Source organism: Apis laboriosa, unplaced genomic scaffold (assembly GCF_014066325.1).
Source record: "Apis laboriosa isolate Shangri-la unplaced genomic scaffold, ASM1406632v1 scaffold50_cov145, whole genome shotgun sequence".
Classification (NCBI taxonomy): Eukaryota; Metazoa; Arthropoda; class Insecta; order Hymenoptera; family Apidae; genus Apis; species Apis laboriosa.
Genome location: NW_025223540.1, coordinates 542,547 through 570,215, shown reverse-complemented (window position 1 = coordinate 570,215; position 27,669 = coordinate 542,547). Strand labels below are relative to the sequence as shown.

The window sequence follows — 27,669 nt, the reverse complement described above, 5'->3', positions numbered from 1 at the left end:
TTGATGGGATCGATATGATTTATTTTAAAATAATTAACAATTTTCAGGGTCTAAAACTTACTCTTTCCATTCGCATATTTGAATCACTACGCTATATGTATATGATAGATATGTATAATATTCACAATGCTCCTCGCACTTCGTGGATATAATAAAATTCGTACAAAATCGTTTGTATAACAGAAAAAAAAAAAGGAAATTGTGAAACAGCATTAGGTACGCTAAGTTTTTTAAGACTTCTCTACGCACTTGTCAACTTTTTTTATCGTCCAACGATAAATGACGATTACGAAAGGCACACGATATTTTATAAAAATTAAAGAGACTCTAAGATCGTTTCGGTCGATCAAACCGAACATGTAATAATCTAAAAATGCTTTCTCAACTATCTTACGATTTATTTTCTTTACAATGATTTTAATGAATAAATTGAGGATGTTTATACAAAAATTTATAAAATATATACGATATGCAAAAATATACAAAATAACGAAATCAAGGCACTAAGTAATGATACATTTCTTTCTAGATTTTCTTTAATTATTTTTGTAAAAAATATAAATTTGCACAAACATCCCCAATTTAATTATGAAAGTCACACATACGCAAGAATACGTACACATACACACACATATTTGATACGTTCTCACGAAATGATAATTATCATGCACATCGTCCATGAGCATTAATTAATAATCTCTTACATCACTATGATTTATCTACAGAGTTTATATCCTAATATTGGCCGTCTACGTTTTGCTTTTAATCTTTAATCTTATTCATAGCAAATTGCGTCACCATGTACAAAAAATATTTAGTGTAATATTTAGATATTAAGTATTACATCGTTGTATCACGTTGGTACACCACTCGTCGTAAAATTAAGAGATATAATTAGGATGATTTGATAAAAACATGTGTTGGCACGTTTTGAAAAGGTGATATAAAAATACTATACAAAGATATCGAAAAATATCTCGCAATTTCTCACGCAATATATGTATATTATTTTTATTATTTTTATTGTGCTGTCCAAACAAGCTCTCGATTCAAACAAGATCTCGCGCGTAAGCGTAGTGCTTTCACTAGTCTTATAAATCTATAATTTCTTAAAAATTTCGCTTCAAAGAATTTTAGACGATAAACATGTTAAATATGATTATCCAAAAATAATAAATTAATAAAATTTTGCACATTCATACGTTTAGCTTAATTCGTCCATAAGGCACTTGTGAAGTGAATTTTGTACAAAAAAACTACAAACGACATTAACAAAAAAAAAAAAAAACATATTTGAACTTTCTTGTAATCACTTTGATTGATATTAATTAATCGTTAATTAATCACCGAGAATATCATCCATTCATAAATTTATAATCTACGATTATATAATATATAGTAATTAATTTAAGTGACCTATTGCCGATTGGTGCTCAACAAATACAAAATACATTTCATTTCTTCGAAAAACGAAGGGACAGAAGAAATTCTCTAGTCTTTATCAAAAATACAAAAGTTTGAATCGATGTATTCCTCGCGCTTATTAAACGATAGTATAAAAAAAGTTGCAATAGAAAATATATCTATTTATATATATTTATATATAGAAAATATATCTACATATATATTTCTATATTTATATCATGATTTAGATTCATTGAATCATCTGTAAGTATCTATTCTCCTCGAGCAACGAGCTCAGAGACGAGGTCATGTCGTTCACTACCATATTGGCGCTAGATGGCAATGGTTGCGGCAACGACATCGGATGAGTGGAACTAGAAACGTTTGTCTCATGAGTCTGAGCGTTTCCAGACCAATTTCTGCATTGTTGCACATATTCCAATGTCCTTCTGTACGAATCCTGTCTCATTCCTTGAGGAGGCTTTATGGGAGATCCTTGCTGAGATTGACTGATGTCTCTACATTGAATTTCTGGCATAGCAGAACCGGTTTGCTCGTGATAACACTGATCGTAACCCCATTGACAATTACAATTATATTGGTGATTCGGTGGATTATTAGTTCGAGCTTGACAATTATGCGTACAGGTATGTTGCTGCTGTTGCATCCTGCAATTGGTTTGTTGAGCAGAGCACAACTGTGGTGACGTTCTCTTCGATAGAGTATTGTCTGTAATTGGTCGATGACCGCTGTTGGGATGAGCACAATTGGCCATTTGTAGACAAGGAGTAGTTGGTTGTTGAACCTGTTGTTGACAACCCTGGAGATTGGTCATGTTGGCAATTGGTTTGGCCTGATTGTTCATATTTAATTGAGAACAATGCGGCGACATCTGAGCGCATTGGTTAGACACTGTGGTCTGTTGGACAGGGTGTAAATTAGGCATCTGACCATTGGGTGTTACTATTGGCCTGGTACATTGATTGGCAACTTGACCACACTGTGTATTAGGATGGCTCATGGTTGTCTGATTGGGTATAACTGGTTGTTGGGTACAATGCGAAGATAATTGCTGACAATTGCCAGCTGAACGCATCTGCACGCATTGTTGTTGGGTGATAGCGCTGTGATTGGATGGAGCACATGCGGAATTCGTATGATGGTTCACTTGGCCATTCGGATTTCCAGTACAGTTTGCGTTTATCTGTCCTTGGCAATTATAATTGGGATAATAGCCATGATGCATATGGTTCTGAGGACAGTTCCTGGTTAGTTGAGCAGAATTTTGTGGAAGATTTTGTGGAGGGTGTTGAGGTGCTAAAGCACCAGCTGCTGGTGATGTTAGAGGTTGGTCGCTAATGTGACTGGGAGAGTAATGAGATCCTGGTGACATGACTTGACCTGCTGCTGGGCTAAGGACTTGTCCACCATTTGGTTGCGATGGATAAGTTGGTGGAGGACAGTATTGCGAATTAGATTGAGGAGGTCGAGAACTAGGGCATTGATTATAAGGTGATGGCGAGGTATTTTGATAATTTGTGCAAGGTTGAGCAGATTGTGATGGTGGATAACAAGTTTGCTGATGAGATTGGTTGTAGTTGCATGTAGGCTGTATTTGACGTTGATAATGCAAAGGATTGGTGCAAATTGGTGATTGACAAATAGGTAGAGGACTGCGACAATTGACTTGAGTTCCGCCTGCTTGAACCTAAAGAAAAAAGGAACAAATTAATAAATTTTAATATTCATGAAAATCGATTGACAAAATCTGTGAGAAAAAAAAACATACTTGATTCAAATACTGCATCATTTCATCAGGAATTACCAATTTATTCTCCACCATTTCGCCTTCTCCAACCTCATCCAGAATAACCTCTTGATTAGGATGATGCTCTGGAAGTTGAGCTGATCTTGGCCTAGGTGGTACAGGCGGTGAATTTCTTTGGGTCTGATGACCTCTTGTAGGTTCTGACATACGACGATCACCGGATGGTTGAGTGCAATGACCACTTGGACCGTTCCAATCTCCTGGCATACCCTGGATTCCCTAAATTCATCAGATGTTAAATATTTTGCGTTATTAATAAACATTATAATCAACAAAAAAAAATGGAACAGAATATCTATCTACTAACTTGGAGAGACATGTTCTGCGTTTGAACAACAAGATTGCTCGTAGAGTAAGGTCCTTGAAGATTGGGTGGATTCATTCTACCAGAAGTGGTGCTCATCTGACTACTTCTTCTTGAAGTTCCAGGACTAATTGGATCGTAGAAGCTGCCAGGTCCAGTCTGACCCATTCTAACAGCACTGACCCCACTAGCTTGGCTACTTCTTCTGCTACCGAAATCCGTGGATTTCATACTACCGTAATAAGTGCTCACTGTACTGTTGCTGTCCCTTCGTGGCTCGCTCAGAGGTTGTAACCTGAGTTGTAGATCGGATAGGCTCGTTTGACGAGCAGAACCACCACCCTCCATCTTCAAGTCAGTAATCCTCCTGTTCAAATCGCCAATATTGCCTTGAGGACCCATACCACGTGTACCTCTCATACTGGATACGCTGACAGGCAGGTTTGGCATGCCTTTAGCATTCAATCTGCCTTTCAAACGATTTCTTGAGGCGGGAGGAGGAGGTTGTTGCTGCTGTTGCGACTCCATTCCTCCAACCTATGGAATTAGAAATAGACAATTTAATATAATTTAATATAATTTTTTTGTTGTAGATATTAATATATTTTATATTTTATATTGTAGATATTAATATAATTTATAATGATTTATATGTTTATTTATTTTTATAAGTATTATACTTATGATATTAATTTTTCTGGATATTATTTATTATTAATTTTTTTAAGATGATTCCTTTATTATATTTTTTGAGGGAAAATAATTGTCATGTTTCAATATTTTATGTCGATAATGTATCGATAAATCAAATGTCCTACCGTATGAAACCTACCATGGCACGAAGAGCAACTGGCAGATCGGCAATGTCCAAATCATCAGGTTCCTCATTCCAAGGTTCCTCGGCCAAAGCCACGCCATCGCCAGTTAATGTACCTACACCAGCAACTTCATCGTTGCAACCACCAACCAATGGGCTACCTTGCTGTTGCATCATGCTAGGTGGACTGTTAGCTTCGCTTTCAGATTTTACGCTAGGGCTAGACAAACTAGGCGTCTTCGGATGAAGATCCTCGCTTCTGCTAGGACTGTGACCACCTGCACCTGCTTCGTCACTTCCTCCGCCATCTCCACCGCCTCCTTTATGCTTTTTATTGGCGTAGAATTCTGCACCATGTACAGTCTTTACGTGTTTCCTCAGGGATGATGGATCGGTATACCTCTTCGTGCAGCCTGGAGCTTTACAGACATATGGTTTCTGCAAATCATGTTTAAATATAATTAATGTTAATGTTAAATAGGAATGTTTTGACTATACTATAATCACACTAAAAGACTATTTAAAGAAGTTTATTTATATATAATGAAATTATATAAAATTCATTTTTATCAGAAATTAATTATAGAATTATAAATAAATTATATTTTATAATTATAAAAAATCTTCGTTTTTGAATATTATCATATAATAGATAGAAAAATGACTGTTATTGAATTTTCAAGGGATTTAGATTTAATTTTTTATATTTAATAATTATATACCTCGTTGGAATGAGTTCTATTTTGATGTTTGGCACGATCACTGGCGTTACTAAACGCTTTGCTGCAACCAGGATATTCACAAGTGTATGGTTTTTCTCCAGTGTGGGATCTGAGATGCGTCTTTAGATTTTCCAAACGAGAATATGCCTTGAAACATCCTTCGAACTGCAATTTCAAAATTTATAATATCGATATTAAATTCGTTTAACTCGTACATTACAGATTTTAAGTTTAAAGTTTAATATACTCACTGTACACTTATGAGGTTTTTCTCCAGTGTGTCTTCTCATATGCACTACCAACATATATTGTGCCTTGAATGGTTTTTCCTCTCTTGAACATTCCTCCCAGCCACAAACGAAACTCTTTTTGTTTGCATGTATGTGATCATTGTTAATGTGTTTCACTAAATCATCCTATAAATAGATACAATCATGTTTTTTAGATTTTATAATATATAAGTTATAATTTAATTTCGTATGTACAGAATGTTAGTTTTATTTATGTACGATAAAATATCTCTAAGAAAGAATATTTTTATAAAAAATTGTTTAATTAATACAGTTCGTTATTTTTTATAAAAAAGTATTATTATGTCGAAAAATTAGTAAGAGATATTTTGTAAAACATCATATGAAAGACGAAGAGAATATAATCGCATAATAAAATTTCTTATATAAGATAAATTTTATAAAATTTAAGATAAAATATTTACAAGAATCTCTTAAAATATTTAAATTTTTATTTTGAAATAAATAATATTTAGTATTCTCTTGCAACCATTTAATATTTGTTTCTTTTATTTTGAATTTTTATAAACAAATTTAATAACATTTCTTTCTTATTTTTATTTATAAAATATTTAATATATTGATTAAAGATGAAAGATGAATTAATATTTATAAAAATATGAAAATATAATTGAATTATAAATAGATATTAAAAGTAATTCAATATAAATCAATAGGAATAAAAATTGTGATTCAGATTAAAAATAATTGTGAAATGTAATTAAATGCTATAAATTAAAGAACGATATAAAAATTTGAAATTCTAACCTGAGTTGGAAATTCAAGACCACAATCTCTCCAGTGACAATTCGTCTCGATAAAGTCACCTGGCTCGTCTCGGAGATCTTCGCTGGGGCTGAGCCCTTGGGGATGGGTCGGTGGCGCAGTGGTCGTCGTGGCGTTCGTCGTGGTCGTCGCAGGTTCCCTTTTCACCTTGGTCGAAGTTCTCCTCGAAGATGTATCCGCCTCGGCCGTCACCGACCTGGTCGTCGATTCCGACGCTTTTCTGCACGATTCAGCGCTCTGCAATCGCGATAATAACAGATGATTACCAATCCCTCTTTCCATTATCCACTTTCAGAAATCGACCAATTCCGTTTTTACGTGATAGATGGGTACACGAAAAAATCGTGCGGAGAATTCGGTGCATGTCAAGGAATAAAGGAAACACGATTTAAAAATGATGAAAATGAATAAACAATTGTTCATATTAATAACATTATTATATCGATATTTTTAATCCAATTAAATGATTATATTTATTTAATTTACATCTATTTAAATATATTATGTATTATATCTTATATAAATATATAAAGTACTTCGAAAAATATAAATAAATAAAAGTATACTGCATCTAAACGTAAATCCAAAAAATATGAAGAATTTAATTCAAATCGATATTTAATCAGAAACAAAATTAGATTTAATTAGCGATACAAAATCGCACGAATGATTAAATATAATTCCGCGTCAATCTAATTTGCTTGGATTTCGTCCAATGTTAAACACACGTTTCTCACTTTTAACACGACAATTACACGCCAATGTTAAATCGAGTAAAATTCACTATAATTTCTCGCGTCACGGGGTAAAAAAGATTAATCACGCCCCGTGTACATATATCAAGGCCCAATTCACACCGTGCGAGCAATTACGATCGAGTCGGTAGCCACCGATAACCGATGCTAATTAGATCGCCCGAGGAATTCAGAAGGTAGGTATCCGGCGATCTTTGACACTAGACCAACGATTTTCTGAAACGGCTTTCAAGAGATATCGGTGCTGGAAGCGCCTCGTGACACACGATCTGCACGCGATCTCGCAATTATCACGTACCAACATTGCCGATCGATCGATTTGCTTGCCCTGGTAAACCGGTGGTTGCGCCTCTGCGTTATGATACAGACGTAGTTCTGAATATCTCCGCCCACGTTGCGGTTTGTACCTCGCGTTAAATTGGAAGCGAAATGGAAAGGACGGTTGAACAGTGGTTCGAGGATTTAATAATGTAAAGGGAACAAGAGGGTGTTTGAATTGGCATGAAAGAAGTTTTGTTGCAGGATGTTTGAAACGATATGAAGGAATTTTGAGAAAATATTGTTAGAATCTCTTTTTTCAACATATTGCAGGTATATATATTTTAGAATGTAGTATATATATATTTTAGAATGTTGTTAATTGTGTTTGGAAAATTATTAGAATTTTAATATTTAATTTTTATAATATATATAATATATATAATTTTTAATATTTATTTTTTATATTTATAAAATTATTATATTTTAATATTTTTTTTTTTTTTTGGTGGATTATAGATATGAGATATCAAGTTTAATGATATTCCTTTCTATTTTTCATTGTAATTTTTGCCTATTTTAAAGCAAACATGAACTGTCTTAAAAATTTTAAGTTGAATTATGTATTATAAATCATAAAAAAATATAAATCGATAATATGAATCTAATAAATAAATCTTAAAATAGATATAATTTAAAAGGCAAAAGTTAATTTCTAATTTTTATTCTTAATCTTAATATTAGATTGGAAAGAAAGTTCTTTTGATTTTTGTTATTTTGATTTTAAATGCTCTATTTTTGATTAAGTTGATGTTAAACTGCATTACTAATATAATTTTAAAGTGCATTTTTCGCTCTGTGAAAATGTGATATTAATTTTATCTTCAAATTAGTTTTTCTGATTTCTCATTTTTCTGTTGAAAACATAATGAATAAAAAGAAAAATTCGAATAATTTTCCTATTCCAATTCCAGGACTCCAGAATTTTATTCGGACTGGAATAACAAAACTTGTTTGGTAAAATCATTGGCAAAAGTGCATTGATTGCAATGGTCTTTTTGATTAATAAAGTTTTGTTTGAGCTAAGATATGTGCATTTAAATTTAATAGTTAAAAACCGCAAGAACATCCTTTTTAACCTAATATTTTTCTATTACTGTGCGATATTCTGACGATGGATCTATGGAATTCTGCAAGTTTTTTTCAATTTGACAATCGGCAATATCAAAATTAACAGGAAAGATTCGGATGAAACTAGTTTCAAGGTTAGGAAGGTATTAGGCAAACGTTTCGGGAGAAAACTTTTAGCACTTTCTGGTAGCCCAAGGAAGATATATTAGAACGTAGATAGAGATCATTAACACTTTCAAGGAACTTTCGATACGCCATCGTTGCTATATTGCTTGTGGGCCGAGAAACGCGTGAATGCTTTACTGGAATTTTCTTCAATTAAGTTGTCCAATCGAGAAATTTATCGCATCCACATCGATGAATACAATAAAACATATGTGTTTATAGTAAACAGTAGCAGCAGTAGCTCATGTTAAACCAACAATCTTTCATCTATATACAGGATAAGAAACTCAGTGTAAAGATTAAAATGAGAAAATAGAAAATCGGAATAAAAGCAATAAATATCGATTTTCTAAAATTTGAATTTTAAATTTTTACATTTTAATTTTGATATCGTTTCACTATTTAATACAATTTTTTAATCACTTATTTAATTTAATTATTATTATTAATTTAATTAATTATTTAATTTTTTAAATCATTTATCAAAAATCTATTTTTTAATTCTAGTCTAAAAGTTTATTATATTTCATTTGAATGGCATATCATATTAAAATTAATATACAACGAAATCTCTATATTCATCCATATTTATATTTCAATATATTCAAATTCAATATTTATCGCATATTTGTTATTAAAAATTTCTTATTGCATTTTTGCTATCACAGTTTCAGGATAAATTTTTACTCAACTTTTTATTTATTAATCCAATTCGAGATCGCAAACTATTTCCTTTTTCGTTAATTCTTGTAAAAAAAAGTTGATTTTATTCGATATTCAAAAAAAGATTAAAGATGAATATACATATTCCACTATTTAAAAATGAAATTTCCTTCTTGTCAAAATGCCATAAAGACTTAAATATAACTCAAAATTTGTCTATTGCGTTATTCAAGAGTGTACCAATATTTATATCTAAAATAACAAATTTTCGTATCCAATATAACACTCGACTATAAAATAGATTTATTTTATATCTAACATAAAGCATAAAGATATCGCGAAACGAGGACTCACGTTTCTGAAAGTGGCGTTTCCAGGCCATCCATCAGACTTAATCTGCGCGAAATAAGGGGGAAGAAGCTCTCGATTACGAGGCGCCTATAAATCCATCGATCACCTCTCTGTGTGAGAACCCGGAGCGCAGCGTCGGAACGAGAGAGAAACGCGAGTCGATGCAATCAGGATCATGAAAGTTTACAGCGTGCGGACACGCGGCGTGTCGTGTAGAAAATGAAAATGCCGCCACGGATGTAAATAAATCGGAGCAAACAGGAGAAACAGAATGCCGGCTAGAAACTTAGATTCGAGGAGGCCGCCATAATGGAACAGAGAGTCTAACAAAGAGGCTCGTGATACACGTGGACCGCGATTATCGAGAAGAAGAGGAGAATCCTAGGAGTGGAGAGGGAGGTGGAGAAGAGGGAGAAGGGGAAGAGGAGGAGGAAGAAGATAAAGGACGATGGTCAGGTGGACGGGGGTGGAATCTGGCGAAATAATGTGCGCGAGATTGCTTGTAACCCGAGGACCATGCGAGGGTAACCCAATCTTTTTCTCTTTCTCCCCCTTTGCTCCCTCCCTTGCGTGCCGCGAGGATGAAGCTGAGAAGTCTTCGAGATCCCTCGAGGGCCCTACGAGCGTCACTTGGACAGTGGGCTTCCCTCAGAAGAAGTCGAAATAGTCGATTAGTTTTATAGGAATTGTTTTTGTATAAGAATAATTGAACAAACACCTATGTTGTTTGATGATGACCTGACAATTACATGAGCCTGAGATATTGAATCATTTTATATGGGAATAGATATGATTTTTTTTTTAAAGATTAAAGTAATATGAAAAATGTATTGATCAAATATTGATAAGAATTATTTATTCTCGTAAATTATAGGATAATAATAATTGTAAAAATTCATAATTTCTAAAATAATTAAGATTATATTTAGATTATTATAGTATTCTTAAAAGATATTAGAATTATGCTTTATTTATATAAATCTAAGGAATTTGGTTAATTTGAATAATTTTTTTTATTCTAAAAATAGTAAATAATTACTGTTCAAATATGAGAAATATATCAGTAATTAATTACTAACTAAGTTATTTATTTTTATTTCAAATTATATTAGATAAAATTAATTTATATTTAAATAATTCATTTTTCTTAAGAATAAGGTGAATAAGATTACGATTTTATTTGAAAACTGGAAAATATCAGAATTGATTTAATTAATATCGAGATTAATATTAAAAATCGTAAAATTCTTTTCTTACCTCAGTTTTGGGCGGCAATCCTCCCCCGTGAGGTCCAAGGGTTGCTGAGGCTGTAGAATGGGGTGGCACGCCTGGGTACAACTGCGAATGCGGCGATAATCCATGGGCATGAGGGTGTGGGTGAGGTGGTGGTGGAGGTGGTGCAGGGGGTTGCAGGGGATGAGCATGGGGTAGAAGCGCTGCGGCCGCTGCACTCCTCAAAAGATGCGCCTGAAGTTGTTGCAAATGAGGCGCCATTCCCGGATGCATTCCCAAAGCTGGGCTCATTGCTGTAAGAAAAATAATTTAAAAAATTAATAACATGTGCATAAGAGATAAAATATATAAAAAATAATAGTAACATGTATTTATAAAATAAAATTAATATTTTATTTCAGAAAAGATTTATTTTTACTCGTATATTTTCTATCCTCTTTTTTTTATTTTTTATCAAAATCTAACAAGAATACTTCTAAACAGAATTTAAATAATAAATAAAAATAATAAATAAAAATAAAAATCAATCAGAAATAAAAAAAAATTAATTTCAAGAATTTTTAACTTAAACATTCATACAATGCATATGATAACGATAAAGCCCATGAGCATCCAGCTTAACGAAACAACATCAAGAAACACGAATAATCCTTTTGACGACTTAACTCGTCACTCCCAATTAACATCTCGAATAAAATCCGAACGCAACACCAACCAACCGACTCGTGTATCTTATCGTATCAAACGTTGCATACGTTCCTCTTATGCCCGGAGCGCGCTTTCACGATAATTAATTACGAGGAAATCAAGCTGACCGTTGTAGAAAGCCGAAAGCCGATACCGTTACAACGCCGACAGGGGGGGAAAAGTTAACATGGAATTATTCGTGCGAACAGAACTGATTTCACGAGCCGATATACGCCAATCCCTGCGCGTATATCGTTGTTAGGTTTAACAATTAACGCGAATCCCGGTGGACGAGGGTGGCGATACACCGAGGGATAATCGATCGAGAGATCGAAATCGAGACCGCGTCCATTCTCTTGATAGTCGGGACACGCCACGCCGGACTTCCGGCACGTAGGCCAAGCTTGCATTTCAATGCTGCGAGCCACTCTTACGAAACCATAAGGTTGTGTGTACGTGTGATCGTGTGGGCCGTGTTACCTGCGTTGTTTGCCGTTCCTTCTCCCCGACACGGGGACGGAAAATGATAGGACATGACACGCGGTTCGATAAACGTGTACTTTAAGAGAGACATTTATAAAACACCGGGTGGACGTCGCGTACCAATGGAATTGAGTATTATCTTTTCTCGTTACCCGGGGATTCGCGGTATATAATGAAGTTCGTCGGTTATGTTGGTTGTGTTGGTACAGATGAGCGATGAGGCATCGTACGATTTGATAGCTTTAAAGCTGGTGTAAATGAGAGAAATGCGTTGTGTCGAGATGTGTCGTTGCGATTTTCAGATGGGGCGCGTTGATACACGAGTATTAATTTCAAATATTGATATCTTGAGTGGAGGAAATTTTGACAGTCGGTCGTTAATTCGATAGAAGTTTCGCTGGTGTGTGATGGATTACGTTCTCATTTCCAGTGATGAAATATAAAATTAATTATAAAATTTTTACGCACAGCTTGTATATCTTTCACTTTAAATCGCTCGTTTGATTTTTCCCTATTGCACATTTCCAATAGCGAGATTGTACATTTATAAGAGATTAAGAAATATAAAAATTTAATTATGAAAACACGTTTCATAACAATTTTGTAATTCGATGCTTTTTCTTTTATTTTACAATTTGATTACCATTGCTAATAAAAATATTACATTTCTGACTTTAAATAGTTTATTTAATCTTTCAAACTTTTAGTTATGTGTTTCATAATTTTCATATTAAACATATAATATCGGAATAGTTAGTTCTTGTGCATTGCATAATCACCATAAACATGAAATATAAATGATGAAGTGACAAGAAACCGCAACGACATCTGCACCAAACATCTGCATCTGCCATGTTACGATCTTCCAGTTTATCATCTGATTTACTCGTGCAACGTCGATGATCTGAATTGCATATCCGATGTTGTCGAATTTTAAAGCCGTATATACGATATAATTGAATAAAGTGGCGATTTAATCGATACACGATGAAATATTAACGATACGATACACAGTTGCCATTGAGTTCGTTCAATTGCTACTGGCTAAATTAGCGTTGTCATTCGATATGGCGATGTCGGTACGTTACGTGACAGGCCTGACGATCATGCTTCCTTCTAATCGGAACCTTTCGATTGACAGACTCCATATCGTTGTTCTATAAATTAAATCTTCCAATATTTACATATGATCAACATGTGTCGAACAGAAGCTATTTTCGATATTAAATCGTGATCGAATTTTTCATTAAATTTTCCGACATTTTGATTCATTATGAGAAAATAAAGTAATTATATATAAAATGGTCGATCTTGCCAATTTTAATTGAAAGTTAATACTTTAATTTTTTCGAAACTAATAGGATAATTATGTCGCAAAATAATTTTTATACGGATTTTACAATTGTTATATCTCATTTTGAAAATTAGATTCAATCTATTCTTAATTAATTTATTGTATTTCGTGCTACTATAATATTCTATTCATTGATAAAAGAAAAATTTATTTCGAAAAAATTAAATTTCCTAAGCAATAGAGTAATGAATTTTATAGATATGATTCATAAGATTTACAAAACTGTAAAAATTCTTAAAACAGAATCAAGGAAAACATTAATTTAATAAAAAATTAAATTCTAGATAAAAAGAATACAAAACAAATTTTACAATATATGATATATAATAATTTTTAGATTTTCCTTTCATAATCGCAATGAAAGGAGCAGAACTAAATAACGTAAATTAATCAAAAAAAAAGAAAGTTAAAAATGTTGCGTCAACACAATGTTCATTCTTAACTTCGAACTTAAAATAATTTGTTGAATACAAAAGAAAACACAGACGATCAGAAAATCGTCTGTATTCAATGTATCGATGTCTCCAACGACAATGCAACGGATCGTAAATTGAAGAAATTTTCCAACGCATTCCCATTCAACGACGTCGGGATTCGCGTTTTATGAAATTTTTTGCACACAATCATCGGCATCGACATCGAACGAATCATCGGTGATTAAGCGATTATCGTTCGGTGTACGAGTAGACAACCGGTTACCATTACGATTTACCATCAATTCGATAAAATTATAGTGTTCTTGAATAAAGCATCGTAGGCGTGCGTCTCAGTGCGTTCCTCCGGTTTTATGTCCATTCGAATCGTGACGCGATCAATGCGCCCCAAGATATACAACTCGATGAACATTTTACAGTCTCATACGTAAAACGTGAGTTTTTTTTCTTTTATATACATCCAAGAATGAGACATAAACTTGGCATACGAAATATCAGAACAAATTGTTTTTCTGTCTGTTTGTAATCTTGTAATTTTTCGATTTATCGATTATAAGAAAAAAAAAGAAATGAATTGTTTATTTCAGAAAAATTTATTTGCAAGCTCGATTTTTTGGTGATTAAAGATTTGAGAAATGTTTATTTTTCAAATGATATTTATCCAGTTCTTTTTTTTAAATTTTAATAACGTTTGTGTTTTTTTTTTGCAAACATTATTTCTTGCACAATAATTTTACGAATTAATCTTTTTAAAGAATTTACAATTTACATTTATAAATTATAGAGTTTTTTTTTACTTAATTACATGTCTGATGGAATAATTAAAGAACTTGATAATTTTTTACAAAATGATTATTTAAATGATTTTATATATTTATATTTTGCAAATAAATCAAGTCAGTTTGATTAATAGAATAATAAAAATTTCAGAAAGATGAAGGAAAAAAACAGTTAATCATTCTTATTACAACACTGTGTATATTAATCTTTCGATAGAAATATTTTTTAAGAATGAAAAAAATTTGAAAAAATTTTAGAATATTATTAAAAGCCCTATTTCATTATATAATAATTCGTTCTGAATGAAATATTTAAAAGTCATATTTAAAAATCAAGAAGAATTCCTTCCAAGAGATTCAAATATAAAATTTTACTTTATATTATACAATATTATATTATATTATATTATACAATATAATGACTCATATTTTTCACGAAGAATTAAATAAATATAACAAATTTTATAAGTGATTAAATATTATATTTATTTTAATATAATATACAATGCATATAGTCAAGCCATTTTTTACGAAATAAAAACATAAAAATTTCAAAATAATATAATTTGTATATAATAAGAAAACGAAAAGAATCATTGGAACATTTTTTTTCCACAAAATCGATATAAATTTACAAATTTCTAAGAATATAATGATCAATCTGCATATCCATTATCAATTCTCCTTATCCACTTTATTGGCATGTGTCAATGATTAATTTACGATGCAAAGAAATATATTAAATTCTTGTTTCATCCTCGTGTTCGACGGTCGTTTACAATTTTTTGGAAACCTGTTGCGTAATTACTAAATGATACGTTTAACTCGATAACCGCACAGTTTCTCAAGAAATGGCCATCGGTCAGCGTTTCTTAAAACTATGAATCCTCTGAAAGTCTCATTTGATTAATGTCATCGAGTTGAGAAACATCCACCAATGTTCATCATCGTTTTATAACGAACCACCGATAATCGTTAAGAGTCCGTGTTCACGCAACGTGCTCGCTTTTATGAAGAACCGCCTAGAAACGTAGACAATCATGGGCGTGACCGATCGCCTAAGCACGCATTGTGGCACCGTTGCATCGACGATTGACTGTTAATTGGTAACGCTATTCCGTATAGAATAGATTTTCAAACGCTCGAATGCATTTTATATCTGATAATATATTTTGCAAAATCGAATAGTTAAAGTAAATATTGCGATAGCTAGGCGAAATTTATATTTCAAATGGTAATTTGAAAATAATAAGTGAAGTTAGTTATTATTTCATAATAAAGTAACGTATTTCAATTGAGGTTAGATTATAAAATAATATTTCAGATGATCTGAATAGAAATCTGGACAAAATTCATTTTAAATAATAATTTAAAAATAATGATTTTTAATAAAGCTTTTTATTATATTTAATATTTTATTATTAATATATATTTCAATTGATATTTCCTTTATTCGATCAATTTGAGGTTAATAAATTGACTATTTTAGGAAATAATTTATTAATTTATTAGGAAATAATTTATTTCCTAATGAAAAATTCGTTGTTAAAATAATTTTTAGAATATATATTGAATAATATATATAATAGTAATAGTAATAAGCGTGTAATAGTGTTAATCAAAAGCGATAATAATATAAATATTTTAAGAAAGTAGTTATTTTTATCGAAATTAAGTAATAAATAATTTATTTTGTGAAATGTTAAATAAATCATTTAATTGCAAATATATTTTCCTGAAATATATTTTCATGAAATGCTTCATGAAATATTCGCGTCCTTTGAAAAATAAATTATTTCTAAAATAATTTTAAAAACTAATTTTAGAATAATGTAATGTGAAAATTCCTCAAAACGCCTATGTCTACGATGGATTAAGTGAAAGTACAAGAATTATTGAACAGGTATTTGCAAGCAGCAATAAATATTTTAACATAAACATCAAACTGACATATTATATTTATAAATTATAAAATAATAAATATATTATAAAATTATAATTATTTAATTATACTTTATATTATATATATTTATATTACTTATATCCTTAATAATTTAAAAGAACTTTTAAAAGAATCTATTAATTTAAGAGAATCTTTTTTATTTATTATAATTATATTACAATATATAATACATATATTACAATATACATAATATATAATAAGAATACAATTTTTCAAGCAGTAAAAAAATTCTCTTCATTATTACTATACATAAATGTAATCTAAAGAATAAAATCATTTATAGATCATTCTATATATTTATAAATTCGAAATTAAAATACACTTTATCAAAAATAAATATAATAACTTTGAACGGAATATTTCATAACTGTTGCTGAAGTGGCAAGATGATTCTATTCATGCAAAAACGAATCTGTCGAAAAGCATAACATTTTTTAACATTTTTAAGAATTTCTTGAAATTTCATTTCAAAAAAAAAAATTAAATTTAAAAATTTGTCAAATACAATTTAACTAATTTCTTTCCAATAAAAGATCATTTTATGAAAATAAGTAAAAATAAATATATACATACATATATACTATATAAATATATCTTTTTTCTAATTAAAAAAAAAAAAACAATTTAATATCAATCATACTAAAATTTAACACAAACTTATCCCATATCGTTAAGATGAAAACGACATTCAATTAAAAGATTGAAAACTTCTCCCATATCGTTAAGATGAAAACGACATTCAATTAAAAGATTGAACACAGATCTCCATTACGCGAAAAAATTCCCACTAAAAGGCAAATTCCACGAATTCTTACTTCTTCCTCGCGACTCAACGCGTTTATAAACGCGCCTTTTTTCTCCGCGAACCTCCTTTCTGAAAGAATGCCACCAAGAAAAAAGGAAAGGAATCGCCGATCGGTAGCGCGCGATGGCGTATTTCAACGAGCGACAGCGCCCTGCGAGGCATCGTACGACGCCAGGCTGACAAACGACGCGCGTCGCTTGAATTTTAATCCGTTAATTACTTCATTTAATCGCAAATTACCGGCTGCCCTTAACTCGCGAGCAAGGAGGTCCGGGCCCCGATTTGTGGGACGAGCCGCGATTCCTCGTGCACCCGGCCGTATAATGGCTTCATGCGCACCGCCACCTTAATTCGATGCCCCTGCCCTGCCTCTTCGATTCCCCCTTCTGCACGCCCTTAAACGTCAGGACCTGATCCTTGCGAGGACGAGGCCCTCCTCAATGCAAACCACCAATGACTTTATTCGTTTCGTATAGGTAATTATGGTAATTCGGGCCGACCAGAAGCCCGGCTTTTCCTGAGAAACCGACGATTCAACGTTTTACGACGAATGTTATATCGCTCCACGCGATGAGTAAATGATGTGCACCCGGCAATAATGCTTTCGTAATATTATAAGGTGATTCGTGAGAATCGTTACCCTGTTCGAAAACGATGCAAGTGAAGTGTACGTGTATGAGGTAGCGAGATGAGAGGTTATTGATAATTTTGAGATTAGGGATTGGGGAAGATTTTATAGTTCGTTTAACAATTGGGATAAATAAAATTTTCTCTTGAAAAGAAATATTTGTAGTGATTGATTGTAGTTATTGTATATTAAGTGTTAATATATGCAAGTGTATGTATACGAGTGAGATATTAATAATTTTGAGGTTAGAAGTTGGAAAAAATTTTTTAATTTATTTAAAATTTAAGCTTGCAATGATACTAATTATTATGTAACAAACATTAATATTGTATTAAATTGACAAATTAAATAAATTATATTTTTAATTATTACTACTATTAAGAATAAATAATTAAAATTACGTCTGCGTTAAAAAAATTCACATCTTCAAAATATGAATTCTTATATTCATTAAAATCAAGATTTCTTTAATTTTAATTATACGTACAACTCGTTATTAAAACTTATGTAAACTGACACTTGTGATTGATTACTGATCTTACTAATTTTACAAGAATATCAAAAAATATATACTTCCATTATTAATCTGTGTCTAATGAAAAAAAGGAAAGAAATATAATCTTAAAAGGATCCAACGTCCATCATTCATCCTCGATTAACCATAGAAACGAATTCAAAATCGAGAATGACAAAATACTAAATTTTCAAATTCTACTGCCCCTCGATAACTGCGAAACAAGACCAACACATAGCGTACAAAAGTTCGACTTCTTTGAAAGCTCCATGTCTCCGAGAACGTTGGCAATAACTCGGAAAATACGGTTGTCACGCGGTAGTCGCGCATTAACAACCGAGCGCTGCCCGGCTACACGTGTAATTACAAGCGTATAATTCACGTGTCGCATATACATACCCCTCGCGAAACGTTTATAGCCACGCCGAGGCACCGATCGACGATGAACCAGCGCCAGTAATTACGGGCGATCAATCAACGTTACCATGGTGAAAATACGCCGAGTAAACACTCGGTGACTTACGTTTTCGGGGCCCCGTAATGCCTGCGCGGGTGATCTCTTAATTGCTCCTTTCCCCGCCTCTTGCGATTCACCCGCTTATTTATCCGTGTAAAATCGCTCGTAACGTCTCTACCTCTAACGTAACCCCCTTTTCTTCTCGTCCAGAGAGGTGAATAATTAGGCACAGGTGTTTTCACACGGATCCAAAATTTACAACCGAGAAATGAGTAATCGGGGCTAGCAACTGGTAATAATTATTCACAATTGCACCGCGTTAAGTTCAACGTGTTGGACTCGAACACCGTATATACCGTTCGATACCGATTCTCTTCGCTCGTTTCGAGTCAACGTTTAATTAATTATGCGGTAAATCTTGTCGGGATATAATTCAATACGTAAAGACAGGTTGGGTAATAATGATACTGTGTAAATGATCGCTTACCGGCGGAAAGATGGCCGTAACTGCCGCTCGCGCTGCTGCTCCGGGAACCGTTCACGATGGAGGCCAGACTGTTTGGACTGAATCGGATCATGCTGTCGATGTCGAAACGATCCGAGTATGGAGAACTGCTTAGCGCCCGTTTCCGGCTCGCCCTGATCGCTGACGCTCTTGGACTTCCTAACCTCGATGATGCTGACACTAAAAATTGTAAGTATCATTCGTTATATAGTTTTATTTCGATTAGTTTCGAATTAGAATTGGATTGAATAATTTTAGTGATGAATCTCGATTGAAATTAATTTTCTAATAATAGAATTGGGTTTAATTTGTTAACTGTTTATGAATAAAACTTTTTCAATGTGGAAGAAATGTTTATATATTTGGGATATCATTTTGTTTAGGAGGAATAAAAAAATTATTGTAAAAGGAAGGAATAAAACTGGCATGAAATTGTAGAGAAATTAATAAACTATATTTCAATTTTTGAATAATATATGGAAAATATATATCGTACTTGAAACTTTGGTTTAATTAAAGAATGACTAACTATGAAAATATAGATTTTATTAAGATAAAGGTGTAATTTGGAATAATGATTTCTAATCTTTTATGAAATTTATTCTCTATTGTTACAACATAATCAATTGATTATTTCTTAAAATCTTCGTTAAATACAAATCCTTGAAATATTCTATCTTCATCTTCAGCAATATATAGTATCGAAACTGAAAATCGTGTTATATTTTACATTCTTGGAATATTTGAAAAATTCACATGAAAACTATAAAATATAAACTATAAAATACTATAAAATAAATAAATTAAATTTACTTTAAAGTTTTAACTATATTTTAATTATGATTGAGTACTTGCTGAAAAATTTTTAAAAATTAACGTTTTATTTTATTTTTTTTGCAAATTAATTAATTAAATTAGAAATATTAAAATTATAGTTTTTATAAACATCAATGTTAATAAAGTTTTTTTTAGATATCTCGATATTTCAAATTACCAACAATATTCTAAATATTCATTTTCTTTACTATTTTGTTTAAAAAGTTCATAAAATAATTTTTTAGTGTTGCTCTCATCTTGATAATCAGATCACGAGGAATGTAATTTATAATTCTATAAATTAAATTTTGCAAGCTCTTGATAAGTTATTTGCTTGTGACAATATGCCCATTCTTTTTCGGTTATTATATTTTTTGAAAAATATCTTTGATAATTGTTGAAGCTAGAAACCATTTGTAAAAGATATTTAAACGATATTTAATATTATTATAACGAAAAAGACGAATCCTGAACAGAGATCCGCAAGAAAATTTCTAATACTGCTTTGAACAATGGAAATATCATTAAAAAAAAAGTATATACATTATTTCGAATAAAATATCATCGATTTGGAAGAAAATGGAAACATTGCGTTTTAAAGATTCTACGATTCTTTTTCAAAATAATATTACAACTATTGAAATTAATACGAATCATTCACGGCTTAACGAATCCAAATAAAAATTAAAATTATTATAATATATAATATATTTATTTATAATATATAAAAAAAAATACATATCCATGATACAATGTCGTAAATATATGAAAGTAAAAAAATAGCAGCAGCAAATATTTTACGCGAGAAATGCGACGATCATATTCAGGATCATTGCCGGGCATTAAAGTCTCTCCCAGCTTACTCTCTCTGGAATCTCGCTTTCTCAACAGCATAAATATGGAGATGAAAAAAAAAAAAAAAAAATCAAACAACGTTGAAATATCGATATAAGAAGGCATCGAAGGATCGATTCGTAACGCGGATTCACCGGTGCGAATTTCCATGCGAACCGTCAAGACGTTGCAAAACCAGTTCAATTAAGCGCTACGAATTCTTGCGGCTCGTACTACCTCGGAGGAATATTCTCCGGCGTGGATTTTAAAATTGTCTTGCCTTTCGGTGCGCGCGCTCGTAACCAGGTAGATATCCAGAACTGACCAGAGAAGGTGAAGGAGAGAAGTCGGGTAAGGATGGAAAAGGAGAATATCGGAGGGAGAAGGAAAGCCTGATTCTGCGGCCAGAACGTTTTAGCGGCGATTTGCCTGCGACCGCAGGCCAACGACGTAATATACAAACCACTTTCTTAAGCTCGTGGTGGCGGCTCGCTTGTACGGGGCATCGTTTGGTTATACGGTGGTGGCGGTTCTTCGCCTGCTTTCTTTCTCCTTCTTCTTCTCCTTTCGATACACCGCTTTTTCTTGCATCGCCAATCCCTGCTCCTTTTTCTAACTTTTATCGGAATTTTCTTAATTACACCGTTGTTTTATCGCCTTTGCAACTTGTTCGTAGTTTTCTCAAGCTCTTCTTTTATCGAGTTGCATTTTCTTTCCTTCTTATTTTTCTAATTATATAGTTTTTTCCTTTTTTTATTTTACGTTTTTGTTTCAAGTTTATTTTCAAATTTAACACGAACATCTTGCTCTCTCATATTATATTCCATCAGCGATTGAAAAATTCACAAGAAATCGTATTGTTTGATTTTGAAAATCATGATTTTTTAAATCTCGAATTCTTCATTTAAATTTCTACGAATGCTTTTTTTTTATCATCACCTTTCTAAAATGTTTATATGTTCATAATTTTCAACAATTCCATCACTTTGTATCATTTCCTCCTCTCTCTCGTTCTCTTTATTCGCCAATTCTATCGCTCTCTACCTTGAATTTTCCCTAATTTTCCTTATTCTCTTACTAAAATTTCTCTGCTTTTCGTAGCATTCTTCCTCTCCTCCTCTTCTTCTCCCATCGTGCCTCTTCTCCGTTTCAACTGCCTCCGCGTGTTCCTTCCCGGGCTTCTCTATCTCGTCGTGTCGTCTCGAACGGGCAACGCGATACAGAGAGGCACGAGGAGGCTCGAAGCAGCTCCTTCTCCTCGGTTTCCACTCGGTTGATCGCTCGTTCGCGCACAACTGGTATAAAGTTACTCGCGGTTGGGGCTCCTCGCCTCTCTTGCGCCCTTTTATTCCCTGGCCCGGTTATTAATTCGAGCACTGATCAAATTTACGATGATCAAGAAGAGGAAGAGGAGAAGAAAGAGGAGGAGGAAAGAAAGGAAGGGGACCTGTCGTGCGGTTTTTCCACATGAACTGAAACGTTTAAGGTTCCTCGTGGACGGTCTCGTGGCTGGATCGAGGTCGTTCGACCTCGTTCCCTCCATTACCTGTTCCTTCTTCTTCTTCTTCTTCTTCTTCTTCTTCTTCGTTCGAGGCTTCTCGGTTTCGTTCCGTGACGATGGCGAATTTTGTTCTTACAGCGCACCGGTTAGCCGCTAGGCATTTGCGGTTTTTATTATTTTCAATAGAAACTTTGATGATGTTCATTTTATCTTTGTTGTATGATTTGGTTTATTAAATATACGTCTTATTAATTTTCCGCGAATATTTATTATTAAAATTGACCAGTTACTTTTCATCCGATGTTCGATCAAATACAAGCTAATTTCAACATGATTTTTCGTCATTTTACTCAATGGAGAATTATAAGAATGTATCCAAGCGATATGAAATGGAATATAAATTATTTCAATATACTCTAATTGCGTATTAAAGTGAAATCTCAATAGTGAAATCGGACAATGTAAAAATATACAAAGAAAGAAATTCTTTTCTTAAATAACAATTTCTAAATATAAATATTCTCAAAATATGTTCCATGTGATTTATGCCACTACGATTCTCAGTTCCTCATATGAATAATAATAAAATTTGTTTTATAGTATTATGCTTTTAAATAGCTATTAAATTAAGGAAAAATCTTCGCTAACGTCTAATAATATTTTTACTGTTATTTTATATCTTTTTGCTATTTATGAAATAACATAAATTTATATCTGCATTAAAATATTAATAGACTTCTTTAGTAATAAATTCTTTAAGTAATAGTCAACTCTCACCCGATTTCTCTCAAATAATTACTTTTCAATTAATCGATTCCCTGATGAAATAATTATTTATTAATTCCTTTTAAAAATAGAATAAAACGGAATAAAATATTATAAAAATTATATTTATAAAATATATATATATATACATTACATATTTATTTACAAAATAAATAAATAAATAAATATATATATATATATATACACGTATGGAAAAAAATCGAATATCACGGAGGATTAATCAATTGCTCCGGAGCAAGGATACTTTCTCGACGCATTTTTCTTTCCTCGGAGGCGAAGAATAAACCGATCGCCTTATCTGTTTCAGGGGGTTGGTTAGCGCTCGTCGGAGGAACCTCGATCTTTAATGAATATGCGAACGATTCCCTCGTCCCGAGACGAACGTCCTCGTGACCCACGACCCTCTGGACTCTACACGTTCCTTGCGTTCCACCCCCTTGCTCCTCGGATCCCCTTTCGAGAGACTAACATGGGATTGAGACATGTAAATTGGTGCAATCGGCCACTACGATCGACGCGGCTCGTCCGACTCTGCTTGGCGCACGCTACCACGCTACAGCTCGTTTCAAAATACAGAATCGTGGGAATTTTAACTGGAATTTAAAGGGATAAAATTTATTTAAAAGCTCTTTTTCTCTATTGAGCTGATTTAATTTTGATAAAGAAATTGGAAAAATTATAGAAATTAAAAAATTTTTTGTAATGGAATGGAATGTTTATATAATTTTTATTTTACAATAGATTTTTAATCATTTTTATTCGCTTTACGATGACTGCTCGATTACAAAATATTTATATTAAATGTTTTTGTTTCAACAAATAAAAGAGGCTTCTAATAATTCGAGAAAAATAAAATTTAAACGAACGATAATTACAATTCTCACATATTAACTCTATATTTAAAACAAAGGAACAACACATGTCCTCAAATTTTACAATCCACTAAAATGTTTGTAAAATGTATTGTAAAAAGAAATATTCTCATTCTGTTCAGATACTTCAATATTCAAATATTGTTTCTGAATATATTATCCCATAAGAAATTTTTTAACGATAGAAGAAAAAAAAAACATATATAAAGAAATTTTCACTTTTCGTACAGATAGCTCGATATTCAAATAAATCGAATCGGTAATTTCGTCACGAACGAGGTTTCAACGAAAAAGGATCGGTAAAAGGGAGCAGAGAGGACGAAAGAAACGAAAGGAGAAGGAAACAGAGGAAGAAGAAACGTGAGACAACCTGTAGGGTAGGCGCTAAGGTGTTAATGAGGTCGTGTCGCTCCGAGTCGATTCAATTATGCGGCGGTGGCGACTAACGAGGCCCCGTTTACCCTTTCAGTCGTCTTTTAGCCTCTCGGCCTCTTAACCGGTCGATCTCCTACCTGCTGCTAGCTGCTGCTACACCTACGGCTAGCCGCGGGTACCGTGCATCAGGATCTTTCATTAGATTCACTTGTCGTCCTCGAACCAGCCGGCGAAAAAGTTTCTCGTTTCGTTCGTCGAATCGGCTCGAGAATTTTAAACTTAAAACTTAAACTTATCCTTGACTCTTGTTCTTTGTTAAACGTCAGGCATCACGAGATCTTTTATTGTTAGAAAAAGATAACGGCTAATTTTTTATTTTGCTTAAGGTGTAAAGTAATAAAGTTATGAGTAATAAGGTGTGATAGAAGTAAGTGCAAGTAGAAGGAAAATAATTGGATTGGACATTTTGAGAAAAAAATTGAAGAAGATTGAAACTTATTTACTTATTATTATTATTTGTAAAATAATAAACTAATTTTATTGTTAATTTACTTTTTCTTTTTATAAATTTATTTATATTTGAATATCTTCAATATTCAATATTCAAGTTTATCTTTATTATTGATTTGGTAAAATGAGCTTGGTAAAATGAATTTTAAAGATTTATATATTACTATTAAATGATAAATTCATTTTTTGAATTAATATTCTGTTCTTATATAAATTAATTTAAAAATTAATATCGATTAAATAATTGTAATTAAAAAACAATCTATATTTTCAATTATTTCAAAGAATATATATGAATATAATAACTTTTCAAAAAATTAATTATTATATCTTTTAAATAATTATTGTAACTAAATATATCATTAAACTGTTTATTTTTAATGAAATTTTGAAATTTATATATTCATGTAAATATTGTAAACGTTTCAAAAAATATATAAAAAAAAATATAACATTATAATTGCACAAAATTTATATGAAAAACTGAATATATGGACACATAGTAAACTAACTTTTTCTGGTATTTATAAAATCGAGATTATTATCTCATCCAATATTATTATTATAGTTCTTTGCGATTCTTGAAATGGAATTTTGAACATGTTTTTTATACGGTACTAGAAAAGTTAATGTAGCAGAAAAATTTTTTATAGAACAGGTCATTCGAGGACCATAAAGTTATAGGTTCTTTACAGAAGCGACCAAAGTTTCAAGCTTGAACACGTTGAGAGAAATTTTTGATCCTTGAAGACTAAAAATGCGGTGTCGAATGTCAGTGATTTTATCAATCTTGTCACATTGTATTAAACTCGTTCACGAACCGTATTTTGATTTTGATAGAAGATAATTTAGAGGACTTTTTTTTTTTTTTTTTAATAGTGATGTTTTTTTATTAATATAAAATTGAGGACTCACCGTCAATGGAAAAGGGGAATTCTGAAGAAGCGAGGGTGCTCGCTGGTCCTGCGGCGTGCAAAAGGTACTCGGGCCCCAAACCACCCAGTCCTGAAAAGAAAAAAAAAAAAAAAAAACGATTAGACTAGAGGGAACAAATTTCATTTCAAACAGGAAATAATACTATCCCGTATCGTGGGCCATGTCTAACGAATTCAAAGACCTCAAAGAGATTCTTCCGGCGGAAATGCGGGCTCCTTAGCTTCCTTAGCTTCTCCGCGTTTAATAACAGGGATGGTATACTCTGCTTCTATTATTACCTTTATCGGGGGAAAAACAACGATGAAAGGGTGAAATTGAAGAAAGATTGAATATCGTTAGATTCAAAAATTTTTTATACAAAGAAAATTGTATGATCAATAAATATGCAAATTTAATTTTGTCAAATATGTTCATAAAAAAAAAATTGAACTTTTCAAAATTCGAATTGAAATTTGAACTATTCATAATATTATAGGTTACTAATAATATTATGACATTGTTTAAATTATTATCTATAATTTATATGTGTATCTAATATTTAAAAAATTAAAAAATTAATATTTTTAGAATTAGATTATTAAAATTATCTTGAAAAAATTCTTTAAGAGTTTTTCAAGTTTATAAAATTACAAATTACAAATTAAGGTAAATTTGATTATATTTTGTGAAAGTTTTTTTTTTGTTAGTTTTAATTATTTTTGAAAAGTTATTTGACAAAATATCTTACATCTAAAGATTTCTATATTTTTTTAAAAAAAATATTTTTACATATCCAATTATTATTGTTATTTATTTATAAATATAATTAATCTAATTGTTGAACATTGTATTACAAAATAAAAGATTTTCATTAATACTTTTTATTATGAGTACAATTATTGAGTTTAATAATTAAGTATTAAATAAGAACTAGTGGATTGTAAATCCTGTAAACTAATTAATCAAGTATAATTGAAAGATTACTATAATAATATTAGATTAATAAATTATGATTACATTTTTTTATCTTATACATAAATCAGGTTTATTTTAAATCAATAATAATAGTAAATTACAATCAGAACAGAAGAACAAATTCAAAAATTCAAATTATCCAGAGTTGAATAAACAAATTTTCAAATTTTTTCCAGATAACAATTATGAATACACTATGCTTGAAATATTTAATTTCGAGAAAAATTATATTTAAAACGATATTATAAGAGATATACAAATATCAAGAAAAAAAAAGTCATAAAACTGCATTTCAACAATAAGAAACCCCTTGGTCGATCCAGTCCAGATAACAACTATGAATACACTATGCTTGAAATATTTAATTTCGAGAAAAATTATATTTAAAACGATATTATAAGAGATATACAAATATCAAGAAAAAAAAAAGTCATAAAAATGCATTTCAACAATAAGAAACCCCTTGGTCGATAGCCAGAATGTTCGACGGCGAATAAATTTCAAGCTCCCGACATGGACGTGATCGAAATTAGGCGACGTACCCGGCCTCCTATCGTTCTAATTATCTCGAAACAAGTACAAGCCAAGGTAATTACCGTGTAACGAGGCGTTGGGACTGTGCGTGGAGGCCTGAAGCTGGTGGTAAAGGTGGTCCATGTAGTTGAGCCGGTAGGCGGGATGCAGGGCCGTATGCTCCGAGAGGGGGTGACTTCTGCGTAGGAAATCACCGCCGGAAGTCCCGTTGCCGGCTGCCCCGCCACCTCCGCCC

The 27,669-nt window shown here is 31.9% G+C and overlaps 1 protein-coding gene across 1 annotated transcript; it reads right to left on the bottom strand.

The window, feature by feature from the left end:
• Positions 1-61: 61 nt before the first annotated feature.
• Positions 62-27,669, bottom strand: LOC122717419 (transcriptional activator cubitus interruptus). The gene is made up of 11 exons (XM_043941460.1): positions 27,497-27,669; positions 25,926-26,015; positions 19,299-19,496; positions 10,732-11,000; positions 6,134-6,388; positions 5,327-5,491; positions 5,076-5,240; positions 4,369-4,791; positions 3,540-4,073; positions 3,194-3,451; positions 62-3,112 (listed from the first exon to the last, which is right to left on the bottom strand). The coding sequence occupies exons 1-11, from the start codon at positions 27,555-27,557 to the stop codon at positions 1,655-1,657; spliced, it is 3,876 nt and encodes a 1,291-aa protein (XP_043797395.1). The 5' UTR covers positions 27,558-27,669; the 3' UTR covers positions 62-1,654.